At 45.1% G+C, this 22,414-nt stretch overlaps 1 protein-coding gene across 7 annotated transcripts; it reads left to right on the top strand.

Moving 5' to 3' along the window:
- Nucleotides 1-594: 594 nt before the first annotated feature.
- Mkrn1 (makorin ring finger protein 1) lies at nt 595-20,273 on the top strand. 7 transcript variants are annotated; one of them, XM_060380154.1, is made up of 8 exons: nt 595-993; nt 9,814-9,942; nt 13,260-13,489; nt 14,361-14,587; nt 17,814-18,028; nt 18,768-18,811; nt 19,352-19,490; nt 19,845-19,986. In XM_060380154.1, the coding sequence occupies exons 1-8, from the start codon at nt 809-811 to the stop codon at nt 19,984-19,986; spliced, it is 1,311 nt and encodes a 436-aa protein (XP_060236137.1). In that variant the 5' UTR covers nt 595-808. The 7 variants fall into 7 exon arrangements, with proteins under 7 accessions (XP_060236137.1, XP_021487800.1, XP_060236136.1 ...); XM_021632125.2 differs by having other exon boundaries at nt 602-993; nt 18,768-18,878; nt 19,845-20,273; XM_060380153.1 differs by lacking the exon at nt 595-993 and adding an exon at nt 1,053-1,165 and having other exon boundaries at nt 18,768-18,878; nt 19,845-20,273.
- The last annotated feature ends 2,141 nt before the right edge of the window (nt 20,274-22,414 follow it).

The raw sequence follows: 22,414 nt of genomic DNA on the forward strand, positions 1-22,414 counted from the left end.
TCATCAGTGTGATTAATATAATCTGATGGGCTTTGGGAAAGTGGTGGGAACATTAGGAGAATGGGCCTGTTTGCTGGGAGCCAGTCCTTGGGAACATGCTCTTGAAAGCTATATGTTTATTGACAGATCATTGCAGTGTAGCCCAGCCTTTTCCCTAAGCTTCCCAAGCACTGGTATTACAAACAAGGGCTACCTCATATAGTTATTTATTAACTTTTTAAATCATTACTATTATTATTTTGATAGGGTCTATGTGGTCTGGGCTGGCTTCGAGCTTGCAGCGATTTTGATACCTAAGCCTTCAGAGTGATGGATTACAGATGTCCGCCTGGCACTTCCATTACCGTGGATTCTGACAGTCCCGGTGGGATGGGGCTACTGTCCTCCGGGGAGAGAAGGAAACAGATTCCAACGCAATAGCTGTCCAGTTCATACCGCAGGCCTTTCCCCGTCTTCTGCTTCACCAGCCACAGCTTCGAGGTCGGTCCTCGCCGGCGGTCCTTTGACAGCTAGGATCTGCAGCATCCGAGCACACCTGGCTAAGCGCGGCCCCGCCCTCTTTGGGCGGAGCCCGAAGCCTCACCAATCAGCGTCGCCGGAGGAGGGCCGCGGACAGCTGGCGGTGCCCGCGGTTCCCGAGACCGGGACGCTCGGAGACGCGGAGACGCCGCGCGGGGCTGGCGCGGAGCTCTCGGGCTCCTCAGTCTCCCTCCCCTCCCCTCCCCGACGCTGTCTTCTCCCTCTCGGCCGGACCGGAACTATGTGATCCCGGAAGTTCCGGGGCCATTGCTGTGTGGGATAAACAGTAATGGCGGAGGCTGCGGCTCCCGGAACAACAGCCACAACATCAGGAGCAGGAGCGGCAGCGGCGGCGGTGGCAGCGGCTTCCCTCACCCCTATCCCCACAGTCGCTGCCCTGTCCCCGGGGGCGGGAGGAGGGGTCGGCGGCAGCGACGGCGGCGGCGGCGGCTGGACGAAACAGGTCACCTGCAGGTAGGACGTTGCGTGGCGCGGCGGAGGGCGGGGGCTGCGGGGCGAGCCGAAGGCGGAGGCGGGCGCCGCGGGATGCCCGGCGCGGCCGCCCGCCGGCGTCGCCGCGTCAGCCCCCGCGGAGGTCCGCCGCCTGGCTGCGGCTCCGGCTGCGGGCTCGGACCGCGGCGCCCCGGTGCGTGCCGGCGGGACCGGTGTCCCCGCCCCGGTCTCCATCGCCGCAGGTTCGGGGATGCGGCGCGAGCCCGCCGCCGCCGATCGGGCTCCAACGACCCTCGGTGCGCCCTGAGACCCTCCCAGGGTCCCGGCGAGCTCGGCCGGCCCCGGGCCTCCGCGCCGCGCTATCCGTTTGTAACGTCTTTTCTGCTCCCTGCGCCGCGCACCCCCGCCCCGCCGGGAGCAGCCGCTTTTGTATGCCTTTGTATGTGGTCGGTGGCTGGCGGTTCCGAGCTTTGTCTCCGAACCGAGCGTTCGGAGCCGGCGTTAGGCTCCGCCACCCTTGGTTTTTTATGAACTGTCATTATTATTACTGTCCTTTTGAGCGGCGTTCCTCTTTGCGAGAAAGGAGATCCTAGGAGAGAGGTTTGGTTCTGGTTTGGTAAGCGAGACGAAATTATCCGAAAAAAAATGTATGATCAGGTGGCGGTTATACAGCACGCATGTAAAAAAGAGAAAAAATTCCCAGTCGTAAATGTCGGGGGTATTTGTTGTATTAACGATTTGGGGTGGAGGGTGTTTTATTGAGGCAGTCCTGCTGTGTAGCCCGGTTGACCTATATAGTCCCGACTGCCCTAGAATTTTCGGCAATCCTCACGCCTCAGCCTTTCTCTGGAGCGGGACTGCAGGCTTGTCAGGACACCACGCCCGACTATATTGACTTAGCCACCAGGAGGGACTCGAAGGTTTTCTGTTGGTTAAAAAAAAAAATTGAAAGGAAATACCACTTTTCAGCCGACAAGGGCAGTTTATCCGCAGATGCTGAAGGCTTTTCCTGACGAAGAACTCGCTGTTGCTATTAACCCAGAAATTGGAGAATTCCCAGCCTTTCAGTCTTTCCTGTAAAACACTTAATAACGTTAGATTAAAGCTTTCCCCTCGTCTTTTATTTTCTAGGCAAGGTCCAGCTTTGCAGCCCCGGTTGTCCCAAAACTGCTACAAAAATCAGGCTGGCCTTAAACTTCCATCTTTCAGCCTCTGCCCTCCCAGTGCTGAGATAACAAGTGTTTCCACCGGGCTGATAGGTGAAATATTAAATACCTTGATTTTTTTTTTCCTATAACGTACAATCTTCGTCTAGTCTAGTTTTGAATACTGGTTACCAGATAACACTACTGATTTATCATCCTGTCAGATACCTGCAACTTCACCTACAAAATACTGTTTCAACCTTTTTTCTTTTCTTTTTTTTGCGACAAGGTTTCTTTATGCAGTCTTGGCTGTCCTGGAACTGGCTCTCTAGACCAGACTAGCCTCAGAGATCCACCTGCCTCTTATCTACGAGTGCTGGAATTAAAGGTGTAAACCAGTACTGCCGGCTAACATTTTCCCTTAACAAAACAATTACTACTGTTTTCATGATGCGTGTGGTGGTGGTGGTGGTGGTGGTGGTTGTGGTTGTGGTTATGCTGGTTGTGCCGCGGGCCACAGAGCACCTGTGAAGAAGTGGACTAGAATTGCCTATTTTCATGTCTGTTTCACTCGTGTGGTTTCCCGGAACCAAACTCTGCCCTCATTTATCAGCGAAGGCACCCCGCTGCCACCCTCTTTTTTTTCTTCTGTGTGTGTGTGTGTGTGTGTGTGTGTTTCAGGAGCTAAGGTCTCGCAGAATGGCTTGGGACTAGTTGATCCTTCTACTTCTATCTTTGTCTAGTGTTGAGATTATTCACATGGCTCTCCTGCTTCCCTTTTGCTTTTCCCTGTTTCCCCTTTTCTAGTTCCTCACCAGACTATTCTAGCCTCCATTTAGGGTCTTTTTACATTTTATTTTATTTATCTTTTTTTTTTGAGACAGGGTTTTTCTGTGTAGCCCTGGCTGTGGTGGAACTAACTCTAGACCAGGCTGGCTCTAACTCCGCCTACCTCTGCCTCCGCAGTGCTGAGATTGAAGGCCTTTACCACTCTGCCCCGTTTAGGGTCTTAAATTTTTGGGGATCTCACTTAGCATAGGACCTTGAGATCCCTATGTAGCCAGGGATGACTTTGATTTTAACAAGCACAAGCCTAACCCAGCTTCCTAAGGCTCATTGAATTAAGGGAGTTTTCTAGGTGTTCCCTGGAGCAGTTGTTTGTGAACCACTATGTTTACATCTGAAAAGAACCTTCCTGTGGATGCTGGAGAGTAAAGAGCTTCCTGCTTAAGCTTGCAATTCTGAATTCTGATCCCTAGTGTCCTTGCAAAATGGAGAAAAACACCTTGCATCCTCTCTTGCTCATGCACGAAAACACACATTTTTTTTTTTTTTTAGGCTAAGACACAGGAGAATTTTGATTTCTAGGCTGGCCTGGGATATGTGGCAATTGATGTGCCAGTCCTGGGCTACACAAGGAGGTTCAGTCTCAAAAATAATTATATAAATGAGGTAGCTGAGTTTTTTTTAAGATTTATTTATTTATTATGTGTAGAATATTCTGCCTTGCATATACACCAGAAGAGCACCAGATCTCACTACAGATGTTTCTGAGCCACTATGTGGTTGCTGGGAATTGAACTCATGACCTCTGGAAGAGCAAGCAGTGCTTTTAAGCTCTGAGCCATCTCTCCAGCCCTGTAATGTATTTATTTTTATTTTCCGTGTATTGGTGTTTTGCCTGCATGTCTATGTTGAGAGAACCAGGCCAGTGTCTGATTCCCTGGAACTGGAGTTGCAGACAGTTGTGAGCTGCCATGTGGGTGCTGGGAATTGGACCCAGGTCCTCAGGAAGAACAGCCAGTGCTCTTTTACACTGAGCCATCTCTCCAGCCCAAGGTAAATGTTTTGAGAACACAGTATGAAAAGCTTTAAAAGAATATAAGCTTAGGATCAGCAAGATGGCTGAGCTTAGACAGCAACGGTGTTTGCTGTGATTTCCCCGAAAGTTCTTGTCCTCCAGCCTCCACACGCTCCCTGTGAATGTATGCCGATATGTATTCACATACAGGAATTTTAAAACAAAACAAGATACAAGCTCAGTGTCTCACATGGTGGCCCGCACCTTTAATAATGTTTAGGAGGTGGAGGCAGAACATTAGGAATTCCGGGTCGTAGCTGCACTGTGAGTTTGTGACCAGTCTGGGCAAAGTAACTCCCACTCCACATCCAAAGAAAGGGGGTGGGAGGCTTCAGGTTTACACACTTATTTGTGTGTTTTTAAATTCCCTGATTTTAGGGGAGGGGATGGGGATTGGTGGCATATAGAGCCCTTCATGGTTGCACACTCCCACACTGGCTTGTCAGAGCAGAGGCTGAGGAGGGATATGTCTTGACCAGACCAGCCTTGGTAGCATAGGGTGACCCTGCCTCAACAAATAGAAGCCACAGGTTATTTGATATGTCTTGGGCATAAATGCTGGCATTGTTTTCTGTTGTAGCTGCCAACATGATCTCTCTTAAAGTCTTTCTCTTTTGAATAGAGGAATGACAACTATGGAATCTTTGTGACTTTGAGCTTTGAGAGAGGCATTGTGTTTTTTACATGCCTGCAGGGGTTTTCCTCAGCACCCATCATAGAGCTCTGGTATATGCTCCAATTAATGTTGAACAGTTAAAGCTAAAGCTATTTTCTATGACTTTGTATGATGGGCCTGGAGAGACGGCTCAGTGGTAAGCACATCTCCTTGCTCTCACAGAGGAGCCTAGTGAGTTTTCCATCACCCACACGGTGACTAACAACTAACTCCAGTTCTAGCGAGGATCTAGCGCCCTCTTCTGGCTCTTGTGGGTACTTGCTGGTATACAATGCAGAAAAACATGCTGGCAAAACACCCATACACCCAAAATAAAGTCTTTAAAATGTAGGAATCATTTACATATAAACATTCATGCATTCATCCTATGAATTTTTTAAAAATATACTTGTAAGTTACTAAAGGGAGGGGACTTACTAGAACATGCTTATCTTTCTGGGACTACCTCATTCAGACATTGGGCAAATAAAGCATTGAGTACCCACTGCAGAAATGTACCTTGCTGGAAGTATTCTCAGTGAGCTTGATTGAAATGCCTCTTTCTGAGAGAGTGCATGTGCGGGTATCTGCATATGAATACAAGTGCCATTGGAGGTATCAGATTCCCCCTGGAGGTGGAGTTAAGGCTGTGAGCTGCCCCAGCTAAGTGCTGGGAACCCGACCTGTTCTTAACCACTAAGCCATCTCTGCACCTGAGGAAGAATAGCTTCTATACCTAGGGCAGACTTCTCTTTAAAGTTACTTGCTTAGAAAAGGATGTTCAGGTTTTAAAATTTTTAGTAATATATTTTTATTGAAAAACCAAAAAAAGTCTTGGCTGTGCTGAAGCTCAATTGGTGTTTTGTCTTCATATCCGTCTGTGCACTGGAAGGGCTTTGGATCTCTTGGAACTGCAATTCAGCCATGTGGTTGCTCAGAATTGAACTTAGGACCTCTAGAAGAGCAGTCAGTGCCCTTAACTGCTGAGCCATCTCTCTATTCTCTATTTTTAAATTTTTGTTTGTTCATTTTGTTTTTCAAGATGTGGTTTCTTTGTGTAGCCTTGGCTGTCCTGGACTCACTTTGTAGACCAGGTTGGCCTTGAACTCACAGAGATCCCGTTTGCCTCTGCCCAGAGCACTGTAATTACAGGCATGCGCCATCAGCCCCAGCTTATTTTTAAATTTTTAAAAATATTTATTACGCTGGGCAGTAGTGGCTCACACCTGTAATCCCACAGGGAAGGCTGAGGCAGGTGGATCTCTGTGAATTTGAGGCCAGCCTGGTCAACAAAGCAAGTCTAGGGCAGCCATGGTACACAGAGAAACCCTGTCTTGACAAAGATTTATTTACTTTTAATGTATATGAGTGTTTGCCTGAATGTATGTATTTATACTGTATGCATGCCTGTGGCCACTGAGACCAGACTGAGACTTAAGATCTTCTGGAAAGAGTTACAATTGGTTATGAGCAACTGTGTGGGTGCAGGCAATCTGAAAAAGCAGCAAGTGCTCTTAACCACTGAGCCAACTCTACAACTCTAGTCACTGTTGGGATTAAAGGCTCAGTTTTTAATTGTTCAATCTCACTTTTCATTAGCTGCTGTTAACGATCGTGAAAATCTCCTTGTGTTTTGTTTGTGCTGCCAAAGAAATAAATAACCTCTGCTGAGAAAGTGCTCTTACCTCCCACCAAGAGGCTGGCTTTCATCTCTTTTTAGAGAGATGCTGTGAAATCAGTCCTTTTTTGCTAGCTGCCTTGAGTGTGGATTGAAGAGTATTGACTTTTTGAGAAGGAGTCTCACAGCGTAGCTTTGGCAGACCTGGAAGTCAATGTGTAGAAATGACAAGATTTGCGAATGTGTATGTGTGTGTGTGTGTGTATGTCTGTGTATGTCTGTCTGTCTGTGTTTACCTGAATGTATATCTGTGTCACATGTGTGCCCAGTGACCAGGGAAACCAGAAAAAGTTGTCAAACAGCTTGAGCTACCACATAGGTGCTGGAAATTAAACCTCAGTCCTCTGGAATTTAATTACTAAAGCCATCTCTCAGCCCCCTAACAGTAATTTTTTTAAAATTTAGATGCTGCTATATTGGAGTGCTTCTACACGAATTTTCTGTTGACATAACACAAAGATTTTAAGGTTTTTTTTTTTTTTTTTTGTTTGTTTGTTTGTTTGTTTGTTTTTCAAGACAGGGTTTCTCTGTGTAGTTACTGGCTGTCCTGGAACTCACTCTGTAGACTAGGCTAGCCTCAAACTCACAAAGATCCACTGCCTCTGCCTCCCAAGTGCTGGGATTAAAGGAGTGTGCTGTCCTCCCCCCACCCCCCAACACACACACACACCTGGCAAGATTCTAAGCTTTTGAAAAAAGATCCAAAGCCACTGGGGGTGGCACCTGTAATCCCAGCATTCAGGGAAGCAGAGGCAGGCACATCATCTCTAAATTCAAGGCCAGCCTGGTCTACAGAGCAAGGCCAGGACAGCCAAGGCTGCACAGAGAAACCCTGTCTGGAAAAACCAAAGCAAAACAAAACAAAGATACAAAGATTCTTTTCTTTACTTTTCTTTCTTTCCTTCCTATCTTATTTATTTGTTTGTTTGTTTGTTTAGAGATAGGATTTTTCTGTGTATCCCTGGAACCCAGGCTGACCTGTATGACCTCTAACGGAGATCTGCCTTCCTCAGCCTCCCCAAGTGTATGCCACCACTGCCCAGCGTTTTTTTTTTTTTTTTTTTTGAGACCAAGTCTCAAAAAATGTACCTGTCTCTGTCTTTGGTTATTGAGATAAGCCTTGAACTCCAGAACCTCTTTTGTCCTTTTTTTTTTTTTTTTTTTTTTTTTTTGAGACAACTTTCGATCTTCCTGCCTCTGCCACCTGGGAGGTAGAATGACAGGCATGTGTACCATCATGTGCATTTCATGTAGTGCTGGGAACTGAACCCAGGACTGCTTACTTGTATGCAAGGCAAGGAATGTTATCAATTGAGCTTCATCCCAGCCCCAAGGGTTTTTTGTTTTTTCAATAAAAATATATGTCCTTCCCTTGAAATGTGGCGAATATGACTTTGGAAATACAAATGAACCTTTAAAACAGAGATTGTAGAAATCCCTTGCCCAACTGCCAGAATGTTCATAGTGAAATTTATTTGTTTATTCATCCATCTCTCTGTTTATTTAGAGACAGGGTTTTGTGTGTAGCCTTGGCTGTCCTACACTTGCTTTGTAGAACAGGCAAGCTGGCCTCATTCACAGAGATCCGCCTGCCTCTGCATCCCCAACTGCTGGTATTACAGGTGTGTGCCACATCATCCAGCTGTATGTATGTATGTATATGTATATTTTTGCTTTTTGAGGCTGGGTTTCACCATGTACCTCTGGGCTGTCCTAGAACTCACTGTATAAACTAGGCTGGTCTCAAAGTCAGATCTGCTGACTTCTGCCTCCCAAGCCATGGCTGGGTTTAAAGGTGTGTACCAGCACATTATTATTTACCGATTACAGTGGGCTTGGGGGGAGGGGTAGTTGGGGAGTGGGGAGTCAGGGTCTTACTATATATCCTAGGCCAGTCTTGAACTCAGCAATTCACTTGTGTTAGCCTCCAGGTGCTCAGGACTGTAGACAAGTGCCACACTTGGCTTTCGTGTTTGTTTATCTTTATAAAAAATTAATTAAGACAGGCTCTTGCTGTGTTATCCCTGGTTGATGTAGTCCAGGCTAGCCTCAAACTCAGGGTCCACCTGCCCTCTTTAGTGCTGCTTATGAAGGCTTACACCAATAGGCCTCAAACCACCGCTTTCCCTTTTCTAAGATAGAGTAGGGTAGTATTGCTTAAGTATCATCTTAACTCAGTCCTCTAAATACTGGGGATTACAGATGTCACCCTACCTCTGTGTGTCAAATACTTAGTTTTTTCCCTCATTTAGTATTTTTTGTTGAGAAATGGATACTATATACATTATATATTTAGATGGCATTGTAAAGATTATCCTTCCTAGGCACATTTTATTTCCTTTATTGATACTATGATTTACCATGGCACTTAGGTCTCTTCTATATATAGATAGGTACCATAGGAAATGCAAAAAATAGACCATGGTGTCCCCTCACTAGGTTTTCCTTTTCTCTTTTAGGATTACTGGTAGTTATAAGCCATTTGACTTGGGTGCTAGAACTAGACTTAAGTCTTTTGCAAGAGTAGTATGTAGCATGTGTTCACACTACTGGGCTCTTCTGTCTAACATAGCATCTGGGTGCTGAACAGTCCCACCGCTCTTCTCCCCATACTCTCCAGATGGCTGTGGCTCAAGTGTACAGCAGAGTCCTCCGCAAGGCCAACCACGTTTACACCCAAGAAACTGCTACTACTTCCCTGGCATGCCAAAAAGTACCCTTTATTATCCTGCTCAGAGAGTAAGGGAATAGGAAAATGACTCTGGCAGGAGTGTTGTGCAGATGGAGGGAAGGGCTCTAGAAATGATGCTTTCCGCTCCCTTCATGGATTTAGAATAGCACTAGGTACTAAGTAGGGATGGAAGGGTCTTACTTTACATGACTAGCAAATGCTCGGGTGATGGCACTATTTTTTGCTGTCCAGAAACTGGTAATCATGTCTGCCTATACTCTCTTAAAGTTGATGGCCTAATTCTGCTTGTTTTCATATGTGATATGTGGCTTTTAAAGAATTAAAATTGTTTCTTTGACAATGTAAATGGCAGCCTGATACTTTCTAGTCTGTGTGGTTTCTTTATCTTTGATGTGCTTTGCAGATAGCCACAATTAGGAGCTAAGGTAGTGGGAAAACAAAGCCGCCCCTCTAGGACTGTAAAATGAGGACAGTGGGCAGAGTTGACCTTCAGTGAACAAAAGAAATGTGTAAAATCTTTAAGTTGGAAGAGCAGGAGATAGAGTTTAGTGAGAGAGTGCTTGTGTGTATGGGGCCCTAGTTCACCCCCAAAGAAGGAACCCTGTGTAATCAAATATCTTTCTTTCGGGGCAGGCGAAAGATCCCTGTGCTGCCCACTGTAGACCCAAATGGTCCTCCTTGCCACGTGGCCTAGACTGCTGCTGTGTTCATTGATACAGTTGTGAGCATGCTGGGAGACTGTGGTGGAAATGAATTCTTTGAGAGTTGGCTTCAGTCTTCTAATCTAGCTGTTGGTTCTTTGTCTTACAGATATTTTATGCATGGGGTTTGTAAGGAAGGAGATAACTGTCGATACTCTCATGACCTCTCTGACAGTCCATATGGTATAGTGTGCAAGTATTTTCAAAGAGGGTACTGTGTTTATGGAGACCGCTGCAGGTAAGGATTTGTTTATAAACTCTTTGGTTAAGGGTGGGTTGAAGAATGAAAATAAAATATATAATTCTAGTAGCCTTGTACATATATTTTTAGTAGCATTGTACTTAGTACCCAAAAAATTGCTTGTGATTTGAAAAGCAATTTGCTAGCAGTTGAAGAAGGTTCAGCAAAAACTACAGTACCTTTTTAATGACCTTGTCTCAGAAGTCAGATACTGTCATTTTCACTAAAGTCTGGACAAAGTCATTGAAGAGGAGAGTTATTGAGGGGCTCTACTTTTGGAGAAGAGTCTTGGATATGTTTGAAACTGGATAAGACTTGTAGCTGGTGTCACAGTCACATACAGATGGGGGATGGGTGGCTGAAAGGATAGAAACCACTACACTAGGTTAAGACTTGTCACCATCACAGCCACTTACAGATGGGTGGATGGATGGATAGACAGACATATTGATAGTCAGCCATTGGGTTCAAATGTTTGGAAGTCATTCAGACCTGTATTTGTTAGGAAATAATAAATAATAAGGATGGGGTAAAAAGTAAGGCCGTCATAACTAACTGTTAGGGGTCAGAAATGGATCCCTTGGCATCTGAGCCTGATGCTTAGTCTTTTGCAGTTACAGTGCCTAAAGGAGGAGGTATTGTCGGGATATCATCCTCTGGTGAACAAGCAGTTCTTTGTAGCACAGTTTCTGTAGATGTTACAGTTTTGACAAGGCTCACTGTGGGGAGGCTAGTTCCACTCAGTTGAGTTAATGGCCCACACTGCCTAGGATAGGGGAATGCAAATTGAAGAGAGCAGAGGGCTGTGGAGAGGAGACATTGGGGCAGAGTGAGGGAAAGGTATGGCTGAGCTGAGGTACACGTGGAGAGGACAACTTAGAAATGTAGAAGAACCAGCTCCCTCCATCATGTGGATCCCAGCAGGTGAACTCAGTTCATCAGGCTTGGTGGCAGGCACCTTGATTCACTAAGCCATCTTGCCAATCCTCATTTAAGTTCTTTAGATAGAAAGTTAATATAGCAATACAGAAGATGGATGAAAGCTTGGTACTTTCTTTGATTTCTTTTTTTTTTTTTTCAGAAGTCATACACTTTTTTATTTCTTATAAAAATACTTGATATTTTTCCTGAGCATTAGTTCGTCACTTAACACTAAAATAATCAGCAATTTTGTGACATCCTCTTATAATTTATTAGCTGTGATAAATTCTCTGTTGGTAGCTCTTAATTCTAGTAGATGTGAGAATCTTCATAGGCTAGATTGGCAAACTTTCCCTACAAGATATGTGTTTGGGAATTTTTTGGGAATTCAAGGCATATGTTTTCTTATGCAAAATCCACCATAGACAACACAAACTAATGGATACAACAGTGTCCCAACTATAACTTTCTTTTGGGCCACTGCAATTTGAATATTATATAATTTACATTGTATTAATGTATTTATTGTAATTAATTCATTATAATTAATGTAATTAAATGGTGTCCCTTGAGAGCTGGATGTGGTGGCACATGCCTTTAGTTCCAGCACTTTGGAGGCAGAGGCAGGTGGAATGAGTTCAAGGCGAGCCTAGACTACACAGTGAGTTACAGGACAGCCAGAGCTACACAGTGAAACCCTGTTTGTGGGTGGAGAGAGATGGGTGTGGTTTGGTTTTTTTTTTTAAGTTTTTTTATTTATTATTTATACAGTGTTCTGTCTGCATATGTACCTGCATGCCAGAAGAGGGCACCAGATCTGATTATAGATGTTTGTGAGCCACCATGTGGTTTCTGGGAATTAAACTCAGGACCTATGGAAGAACAGCCAGTTCTTAACCTCTGAGCCATCTCTCCAGCCTGAAAGATGGGGTTTTTAAAGCCATATTAAAATATCAGAGCCATTATTATTTGAGTAGAGGACTATGTACAGCTTGTTAGTTTGTCTTCTTCAAAGACCCCCTTGCATGATGTTGTTATGTTTATTTTGTGTGCACAAATATGTTTGTCTGAATGTTACTTTGCACCATGTGTGTGCTCTGTGTGGTGGAGCCATGTTGTTGGCCTTGGCTTTTCTTTTCCCACTTTTTTTATCCTTTCTTGAATCTACTCAGTTTTCACTTCAGAAGCATACTCTGTGCAGATCTGTAAGGGAATAGTTGGTCATTAGGTAGAATTGATAATGTAGGCCTGTCTTTCACATGCATTCATGTTTATCCCATTTACTCTTGAACATATAATCTCATAACGATTTTTGGTTTGGCTTATTTGGATCTCTCTCTTTCTCTCTCGACAACCTCCGAAGTGGGAGCAGGGCTCTTGCTACTACCCTGCTTACCTGGTATCCATTTCAAAACAGTTTTCTTTCTCAGAAACTTCATTCATATAGACTTTACAAGAGAAGACACAGTTTCTGGAACTTGGTAGAACTTGGTAGATGGTTACTATCACTACCCAGGTAGTCTGCCTTTTGGGGGGTGGGTGGAACTCAGTTTGTAGCACGAGATAACTTCAGATTTGTAGTAATCCACCTACCTTGGCCTAACAAGTGCTAGGATTATACAGGACAGCCCTTATTTTGTTTTGAGGCAGCGTCTCAGCAAGTTTCCTGGTCTTGTCTCTAACATGGAATCTCCTTGCCTAAGTCTCCCAGATAGCTGAAATGTAGGTATGTACTGCCCTACTTGACCTTACGAAGTTTGCTAAGTCTTGGTCTCATGCCTTGATCAGCAGTGTGACATCACAGTGAGGCTTCCTAGACACACTGAGTCATGGGCTCTACTCCAGACTTAACTTAGGTATTGGGCTGTGGGCACAGCTCAGTACTTGCCTAGATGTGCAAGACCATGGGTTCAATCCAAAGCACTGTAGGACTGAAAAAGACAAGGCCAGGTATGTTGTATGCCTGTAATCTCAGCATTTGAAAGGCTATGGCAGGAGAATCCATGCATTTGAAGCCAGCATGAGCTACATAATGAGTGTGAAGCTACCCTGGGTTACAGAGCCAAACCTTCTATCTCAGTGTTATCTGGGGGCTGGAGAGATGGCTCAGCAGTTAAGAGGGCCTATTTGCTATTGGAGAAGGCCTGAATTTGGTTCCCACCACCCACATCAGGCGGCTCACAACTGCCCATTAACTTCAACCCTGGCAATGTAAATGCTCTCTTCTAGGCTCTGGGGATACCCACACATACTTTTTCCCAGATACACATAAATAAGAATAATTCTTGACAAGTTCCCAGGTTCTTCCCGCTGATGCTTGTGTTCACACTGACATTTGAAACTTCCGGGGTCTGTAATCGGACAGTAACTGTTTACTTTTGTCTATGTGTCAGATACGAACACAGCAAGCCACTGAAACAGGAAGAAGTGACCGCTACAGATCTGAGTGCAAAATCATCCCTTGCTGCTTCCTCGAACCTCTCATCTGGAGTTGGATCACTTGCTGAAATGAATTCAGGCGAAGCTGAGTCAAGAAACACAAATTTTGCAACTGTAGGAGCAGGTTCTGAGGACTGGGTGAATGCCATTGAGTTTGTACCCGGGCAGCCCTACTGTGGCCGTAGTAAGTATTGTGAGGACCCTGTAAAATGCAATCAAAGGGCTAAATGACAGGCCACAGTGAACTCAGTGTCAGTTTTCCTGTTTCCAGTGTTTGAGTTTAACCTACTGTCAACACTTTAGATTGAGTTATCTAAAATTTAGAGATGAAGTAAAAGAAAATTTTTGAACTACAATAAAATGAATTCATGTTTAAAAACTGAAGTGTCTCCGAATGCTGTCCCCCGCCTGCTCCTGGTGGTGCTGGGATCAAACCCTGGGCTTTGCACATGCTAGGCAAATGCTTTATCATTGAACTATACACTCAGCCCACAACCAATCCTCTTTTTTTGTTTTGTGTTTTTTTGACAGAGGGTCTCTTATAATTCAGATTCCTCAAGTAGTTAAGGATGACCTTGAACTCCCGTTTCTCCAGATGGTTCTGTCTACTACTAATACTTTCTAAGAGTACTTTCTGATACTACGTTTCACTTCTAAAGAAATTCACATAGAGAACTGGGCTTGGTGCCACACACTTGTAATACCAGTTTTAGAGAGGCTGAGGCAGGAGCATTGCTGAGTTCAAGGCCAGCCTTGGCTTATTCAGATCTTACCTGATAGAACCAAACAAAGCTGGACAGTAGTGGTGTGTGCCTATAATTCCATCGCTGGATACTCTGGGGTAGGCAGAGGGCAAGTTCTAAGCCAGTCTGGGCTGTATAACCCTGTCTCAAAAAACCAACAGGGAAAGTGAAGTCTTGTTCAGTAGGCTGACTTTAGGTTTCATTAAGTTTGGTTTTTTTTTTTAACTTTTTTTTATTGTTGTTCTCTGTTACCTTATAGTTCATAATTGCTTTATGTATTTGGACCTTTACTACCATCTTAAACATTTTCAGCTGCCCCTTCCTGCACTGAAGTACCCCTGCAGGGCTCAGTGACCAAGGAAGAGTCAGAGAAGGAGCCAACTGCGGTGGAGACAAAGAAGCAGCTTTGCCCCTATGCTGCAGTGGGAGAGTGTCGCTATGGGGAAAACTGTGTGTATCTCCACGGAGACTCCTGTGACATGTGTGGCCTGCAGGTCCTACACCCAATGGATGCTGCCCAGAGGTCACAGCACATAAAAGTAAGTGCTCAGAGAAGCTTGTACTAAGTATGAGGAACCAATAAGTGGTGATGTGTTTCTTCCAGGGTTTTTTAGAGTGTTTTGTCAAATACATACCCATGTAATCCAGGCGTTGTGGAGGCCAAGGGCAGGAGGGTCTGGAGAGCCTGGCTATATCAGTATGTCCTAAAAAGAGAAGTTCTGTTTCCAAAACCTCAGACTATGGGTATTATTTGTTTGTTTTAGCAGTTTTTCTGAGATTTATAGTTCTTTTAAAATGCATATTTCATTGCTTTTTTATATATTCATAGCATTGTCCAGTCATTACCATAATTCTAAATTTGGTAATTTTCATCCCCTATAGAAGTGGGTCTACTTAGTTTCTCTGGGTGCTTGGCCAGTTCTGGATGATTTATGTAGCTGGACTCTCCGTTATGACCGTCAGTGACTGGTTCCCCTCGTTTAGATGATGATTTCAAGGTTTTCCCTGCTGGAGTATATATCCATGCTTTGTAGTTGGGTGGTGGTTGTTTGTGTGTGTTTATGTGTGGGGGTATTGACATGGAGGCGAGAAGTTAGCATTCGGTGTCTTCCCCGTTGTTCTCTATCTCGATTTTGAGGCTCAGTCTGGAGCTCACCAGTTAGATTACCTGGCTGTCCATCTCCTTGTCCCGGTGTAGATTACAAATGCACTTGGGCCTGGTTTTCGCGTGCAAACCAAGGATCCAGATCCAGGTGTTCATGCTCGTTGAACAAGCAGTGACCCGATACTGACTCGGTAACCCTTCCAGCCCCGATACTGTTCTTCTATTAATTAGTAGAAGGATATTTGGATTGTCTCATCGTGTACGGGTGTTTTGTTTTTTTGAGCATATGTCTTTACCTTACATAGCCTTTTAAAATTGTTTTAATTTTCTCATTGTAGGTAGGGCTGATGTCACAGCACATATGTGTAGAGGTCAAAGGACAGCTTGGGTAATGGTTCTCTCCTTCTGTACTGTGGAACCCAGGAGTTGAACTCAGCTTGTTGGGCTGGTGGTAGGAGCTCTGACCTACTAAGCCATTTATTTATCAGGCTTGTCCTGTCTTGAATATCCTTTGAATATCTCTGGGTCAGCTAGTGATTCTGCTTAGCACTCGGAGTACCTGACTGACAGGGTGTAGTGTTGCCCTGTTCACATTGCCAGTGGCAGGACACTGAGGTTAAGGATTGTAAGTGTTTTATGTGTCTGGATGTTCTGTGTCACACACATGCCGTATCTGTTCACCATATGCAATGCAGTGCCCACAGAGGCCAGAAGAAGGTGTCAGGTGTCCTGGAACAGGAGCTGTGTTACTGTCGTGTGGTTTTGAGAACGGAACCAGGCCCTCTGAGGGACACTCAGTGCTCTTTAACTGCCAAGCCATCTGCAGCCCTCAGCTTTCTTCTTAAGTTTATTTCATGTGTGCTCACACATGCCGCAGCCATTTGTAGAAGTCACAGGACAATTCTGAGGAGCTGCTTCTCCCCCCACCCTTATGTGTGGGTTGCTAGGCTTATGTAGCCAGTGCCCTTTGATAATAGCATTATTCATGCAGTCTGAGAGTGGGGATGGGTAAAGAAAATAGGTGCTGAGAATTCAGAGTATTACTCGGCAATAAAATAAACAGGTGTGCTGGAAAGATGGCCCAGAGGTTAAGAGCACTGGCTGTTCTTCCAAAGTCCTGAGTTCAATTCCCAGCAACCATCTGGTGGCTCACGACCGTCTATGAGATCTGCTACCCTCTTCTGGCGTGTAGGCACATGTGGGCAGAATACTGTATAAATAATAAATAAATCTTTTAAAAAATAATAAACAGGTAACCTTGAAAATACAGTAGATCGGGCTGGAGAGATAGCTCAGAGGTTAAGAGCACTGGCTCTTCTTCAAAGGTCCTGAGTTCAATTCCCAGCAACCACATGGTGGCTCATAACCATCTATAATAAGATCTGGTGCCCTCTTCCAGCCTACAGGCCCACATGCAGGAAGAATTCTGTATAAATAATAAATCTTTTTTTAAAAAGAAAAGACAATAAGTCAGTCAAGTTAGTTTCAAAGTCATTGAATTGGCAAACCACAGCATAAGTAACTGTTGAGTATGGGGTTATAAGAGAGAATGAGCACATTCCCATAAATACTGTGGGGCTAGAGAGGTGGCTTAGCTTTATAGAGTGCCTGAGTTAATCCATCTGGTGACTCACAGCCACCTGTAACTCCAGTCCCGGGAGATCCCACTCCTGGCCTCCATTGACATCTGCAGTCACGTTCATGCCCGCCATCCCATAATTTAAAAGATAAACTTTTAATATTAAATAATAGTGGTTGTACTTCTGAAAATATCAGAAATTTGTGGATTGTCTCAGTAGTTGTTTTTAGTTTTGTGTGTGTGTTTAATTTTAATTTTTGAGGGACAGGGTCTCTTGGTATTAGCTTTGCTGACCTGGAGCCCATTGCATAGATCAGATTGGCTGCACCTCAGATTTTGGGTTCTTCCTGCTTCTGCCCTTTGAATGCTGGGATTACTCATAACTCAAGTATGAGCCACTGAAACCACCCTTTAAAGGGATATGGAAATAATATGCCTTGCATAATTGTCACCTAGTACCTGTCCAGATTTATTTTAGTGTTATTCATCTTTTTTATCTTGGTTTGTTTATTTGTTTGTTTGAGACAGGGTCTCTCTGCATAGCCCTGGCTGTCCTGGAACTCACTCTGTAAACTAGCTGGCCTCAAACTCTCAGAGCTCTGCCTGCCTCTGCCTCCCGGATGCTGGGATTTAAGACCTGCTATCTTTTATTTACTTTGGAGACAAGGTCTCATGTAGCATGGGCCTGGCCTATAGAACTCTTGCCTCTTCTGCCTCTGCCTCCCAAGTGTTCCATATTCTGACAGGTTTGAAATGAAGGCTTTAATCCTAGTTTTTCCACTTTCTACCGAGAAACCAAACATCAACAAAGTTGATAGGGTCTTTCATGGGGAGAACTGTAGGGATAGTGCTCTACAGATCTGGGGTACAAAGAATTAGATAATTTTTCAAATCTTGGAAGTTGAGTCCTCCCAGCTTGACCGTAGTGAAGTGAGCACCGCAGTGGTGGCTGTGGACCTGTGCCTATATTAGAGCAAAGCCTTTTCCAGGTCACATTGGAAATGGTCTTGGTGGGCAACTGACTGTGAAGTCTCAGGACTGAAGTGGCCTGACTGTGCCTCTTGTCTCTCCCTTCTTCCAGTCTTGCATTGAGGCCCATGAGAAGGACATGGAGCTCTCCTTTGCTGTGCAGCGCAGCAAGGACATGGTATGTGGCATCTGCATGGAGGTGGTCTATGAGAAAGCCAGCCCCAGCGAGCGCCGCTTTGGGATCCTGTCCAACTGCAACCACACCTACTGTCTCAAGTGTATTCGCAAGTGGAGAAGTGCTAAGCAATTTGAGAGCAAGATCATAAAGTGAGACTCCTCCCCAATCTTCGTTTGTGCTTTCTATTTTCGGGAAGAATTTAGTATCTTGTGCCAACTTTCAACCAGAAGGACCGCATTTAAATGCATGTATTTTATCATGAACCTGGGTATTCTAATTGGGATTTCTTCTTTGTACTTCAGCTAGCTGCTGGGTTAGTTGGTCTATTTCATTTGACTGAGGAAACCTTGTGTATCAGTTAGTAGTCTTTGTGCTTTTTGAGGAGATTGTGTTTAATGGCTTAGACACCAGTATAGGCCAAACGTGAACAAACGTATCTAGCTCTGAATGTATGTTTGCTGGCATTTTACATTTTCCACTTTCCTATTCCATCCATTAAGCTAGCCAATAACTCACCATCCTTTAAAAACTGTTCTCATAACTGAACAAAAGCCACATAATCTAAACAGAGCAAAGTTACAAGAAATAAATTTATTTAAATGAAAGGAGTCTGTGTGAAATGTCTTCTTTTGTTTTTGTTTTTTACCTAAGTCTTGTTTTTTGTTTTTTGTTTTTGTTTTTGTTTTTAACTGGCTAGCCATTGAGTTGATTTCTGAAGGAGCTTATCTTCCCTCCAAAGAAAGGGTCAGTTGTGACTGTGTGGAACTCTGTTCTGAAATGCTCGTGTGCCTGTCAGTTAATCTAAGTCGCGAGATGACGCACCAGGGTGTGTCTTAGAGTGGACACAGAGAGGGGAATGTGCATTGCAGCCTGTTCATTGTTTCCCAGGTCCTGCCCCGAATGCCGCATCACATCTAACTTTGTCATTCCAAGTGAGTACTGGGTGGAGGAGAAAGAAGAGAAGCAGAAACTCATTCAGAAATACAAGGAGGCCATGAGGTACGCGCAGCCTGGCTCTCTCCGATAGAATAGTCCTGCGTGTGTGCTCCTCGTCCTTCCTACCCTTTCTGTACTTCCCAGGATGGTTTCTTTTGTAGCCCCTAACTGCTTGCCCAGTTTGTCTCTTGCTCTTTTAGCTTTTAACAAACACAGCCTTTGGTTGTGTGCTGAGGGACTGTTAAGTGAAGCCTCCAGTCTGGCTGAAGCCTGTGGAGGGAGTTCCAGCTCATCCTGGATTGGAAGAGTTGGCTTAGGAATTCTTGTGCTTTGGGGTTCTAAAAGCTTTTCAGTGTTAGTGCTGGTGAGCCATAAACATTTAAACAGAGATCTCTCCAGCCAGTGTTGCTAAGAACGCATCCTGGGAGTCTGCACAGACATCTGGTTCTGCCCCTGTTCAAAGAAAAGCCCTGGATGATAGTCGATACAGGCCTAAAGTCCACTGTGAATAAGGGTTGCGATATTTTCCTTTCCAGCAACAAGGCGTGCAGGTATTTTGATGAAGGACGTGGGAGCTGCCCATTTGGAGGGAACTGTTTTTACAAGCATGCGTACCCTGATGGCCGTAGAGAGGAGCCACAGAGACAGAAAGTGGGAACATCAAGCAGATACCGGGTAACTCTCGCTCTTTCTTTAAGGAGGGGAATACCACACTGTCAGTTGAGTCCTGCACATTCTGGGGAAAGGGAAGAATGATACACAGGTCTGGGAGGGAGACTAGAGTAGAGGAGTCAGACTTGAGAAAACCGGGAGGGTGGGAAAGGAGAGTGCTCAAAGCCCTAGCCTGAGAAGAGCCAAAGGGGAAAGGAGAGTGCTCAAAGTCCTAGCCTGAGAAGAGCCAAAGGGGAGGCACGGTAGGAGGACTAAGTGAGAAGCCTGCTTCGCCAGGCCCTGTGGGCCGCTCAGTTTGCCTTATAAGCCACAGGATAGAAGACAGTGCTACCCCTATCATGGCCTTGTTTCTTACAGGCCCAACGAAGGAGCCACTTCTGGGAGCTCATTGAGGAGAGAGAGAACAACCCCTTTGACAACGACGAAGAGGAGGTTGTCACCTTTGAGCTGGGCGAGATGTTGCTTATGCTTTTGGCCGCAGGTGGGGACGACGAGCTGACAGACTCAGAGGACGAGTGGGACTTGTTTCACGATGAGCTGGAGGATTTTTATGACTTGGATCTATAGCAGCTTTGCGTGGCGCAGGGACTGGTCTGCGGAGCCTCAGACAGTAGCTGTCCCCTGTGCTGTGTGGCAGTGCGTGTGGCTCTCCTAGGCAGGCCTCTCAAATTCCAGGTGCTGTCGTGATCACTACCCAGGGCCTGCTCCTCTACCCCTCACCTTTCTTTCCCCAAGAGTGTGTTGTTTTCTCTGTTTCAAAAGTTACAAAAATAAATCTTAAAGTTAGTTTTTTTTGTAACATGAATTTAACTGTCAAGACAGTTAGTGTAGGTTTGTTGCGTCATCTGTTTTCAGCCAGGTTTTGTTCATGGACTTTGCACACTCGTTTTGAGACCCCAGGTTCAAAGGAAAAAGCACTGATTGTGCTTTGGGGTCCAAGGATAGGGGCAGTTGGGACAAAAGGGACCTAAGTTGGCAAGTGGCTCTCTGCACTAGATGTATGAGGGCTCCTCAGTTTCTGAAAGGCCTGCACCTTTGTGAGTTTATATCTGTTCCCTACCAGCTAATCCCCATCACATGTGCTGGTCCTGTGGTTTGGGGCTCTTATTTAATTGCACACAAGGAATACTACTGGGTAACCAGAACCAGGTGCAAATGTGTTGAGGTTACCATGAGAAAATGTAAAAACACATGAAGATGGAGTGGCGGTTCATCAGCGCAGAGTTGGCAGTGAACTCCAGAGGTCGATGGACTTGGTGGGTGAGCACGAGCGAGCATGTGAGCAGCTTCCCACCCGTGCATAGGTGCGGTATTCTTAGCCTTAGTGGGCAGGCGTGGGTTAGTGGTTTCAGCCGCACGTGGCAGGTAGATCTTAAAGGACCAAGCAATGTGTCTGTAGTTGTTAATGTAGCAGTGTTAGTAGCTCTGTCTGTCCGTATGCTAGAGAAATTGGATCAGCCACAGGTTAAATGACCTGCTTGTCCACTTACCAGTACACACTGATGTTTTGAATGTGTTACGGTCTAGCCTTTTCATTCCAGGCACTTTTTGGAAAAACCTTTGTCCTCATTTGAGGGGGCTTATTATGAGTTTCAGTGTTTGTTTTTGTGGGTATCTGCCTCATTCTGTCCTGGAGCTTTGGAAGTAGAAAGGTGGATTCCAAGCTGAGGTGTTGACTATGCTAGAGAAATCAGTTTGCAGTAGTGATAAACTCCTTACCCACTCCTCTCCCACTAAAAGGGAGGGTGTGGCCACCCGCAAGACAAGCAGAAATTAAGTTGCTAGAATTCCTTGGCAGGAATTTTGATCACCTTTGCATTTTGTTGCTCTTTTCCTGGAATAACTTGGATGATGCTCGGATTTGTCCCTCTGCCTTGCTTTCCTGGAACCCACCGTTCTTTCACTCAAAACAAGTCATCGTTGCAGAGGTCTCTGTATTTTGCAGCTGCCCTTTTGTAAGAAGCACTTTTCCCAAATAAAACAATAAAAAAAAAAAAGTTGGTTTTCTTGTCTCTGTGATGACTGTTTTCAAAAGCACGGCTCTTCAGAGTTGTCACTCCTTTCATTCTTAGCCGTGTACGCTGGCTCGGAGAAGTATCTCTTCAAGATGTCGAGGCTCCCTTCATCCACAGTTCACCATCTCTCTCAGTAACAGGGGCTTGTGGTAGAGCCTGGTTCAGGCTCCCAATGGACTATGGATCATGGATTAGGGTTAGAAAGGGCAATGTGTGTGTTTGTCTCTGTTTTTGAGTCAGGATTTCTGTGTAGCCTTGTTTGTTCTGGAACTCACACTGTAGACCAGGCTGTCCCCAGAGACCTCTCAGAGACCCTCCCACCTCTGCCTCTCAGGTGCCGGGATTAAAAGTGTGAACCACCACACCTAGCTTGAAAGGGTAATTTGATTGTTTCGTTTTTGGTTTTTTGAGACAGGGTTTCTCTGTGTGTAGCCCTGGCTGTCCTGGAACTCACTCTGTAGACCAGGCTGGCCTCAAACTCAGAGATCTACCTGCCTCTTCCTCCCAAGTACTGGGACTAAAGGCATCTGCCACCACCACCACCCGACTTGAAAGAGTAATTTTTAAGCTTCATGTGTGGGTGTTTTTCCTGCATTTCTGTGCCAGATGGGCAGTGCATGCTCAGACCAGAAGAGCGTGTTGTAAGCCACAGTGTGCGTGCTGGGAATTGCAACCAGGTCCTCTGGAAAAGCAGCCAGTGATAGTAACTGCTGAGCCATCTCTCCCACCTTGGCTGCTAGGATTAAAGGCATGTGCTACCATGCCCAACTTCTTGTCAACTTTTTGTTTGTCTCTGTCTTCAGACGGTTTTTCATGCATCTCGGGTGGGTGTTGAGCTCCCTGTGCTCTACCTCCTCAGTGCCAGGGTTACAAATGTGCCACCATGCCCAGTTTATGCAAGGCTTTATAGAA

This window comes from Meriones unguiculatus, chromosome 3 (genome assembly GCF_030254825.1).
Source record: "Meriones unguiculatus strain TT.TT164.6M chromosome 3, Bangor_MerUng_6.1, whole genome shotgun sequence".
Classification (NCBI taxonomy): domain Eukaryota; kingdom Metazoa; phylum Chordata; class Mammalia; order Rodentia; family Muridae; genus Meriones; species Meriones unguiculatus.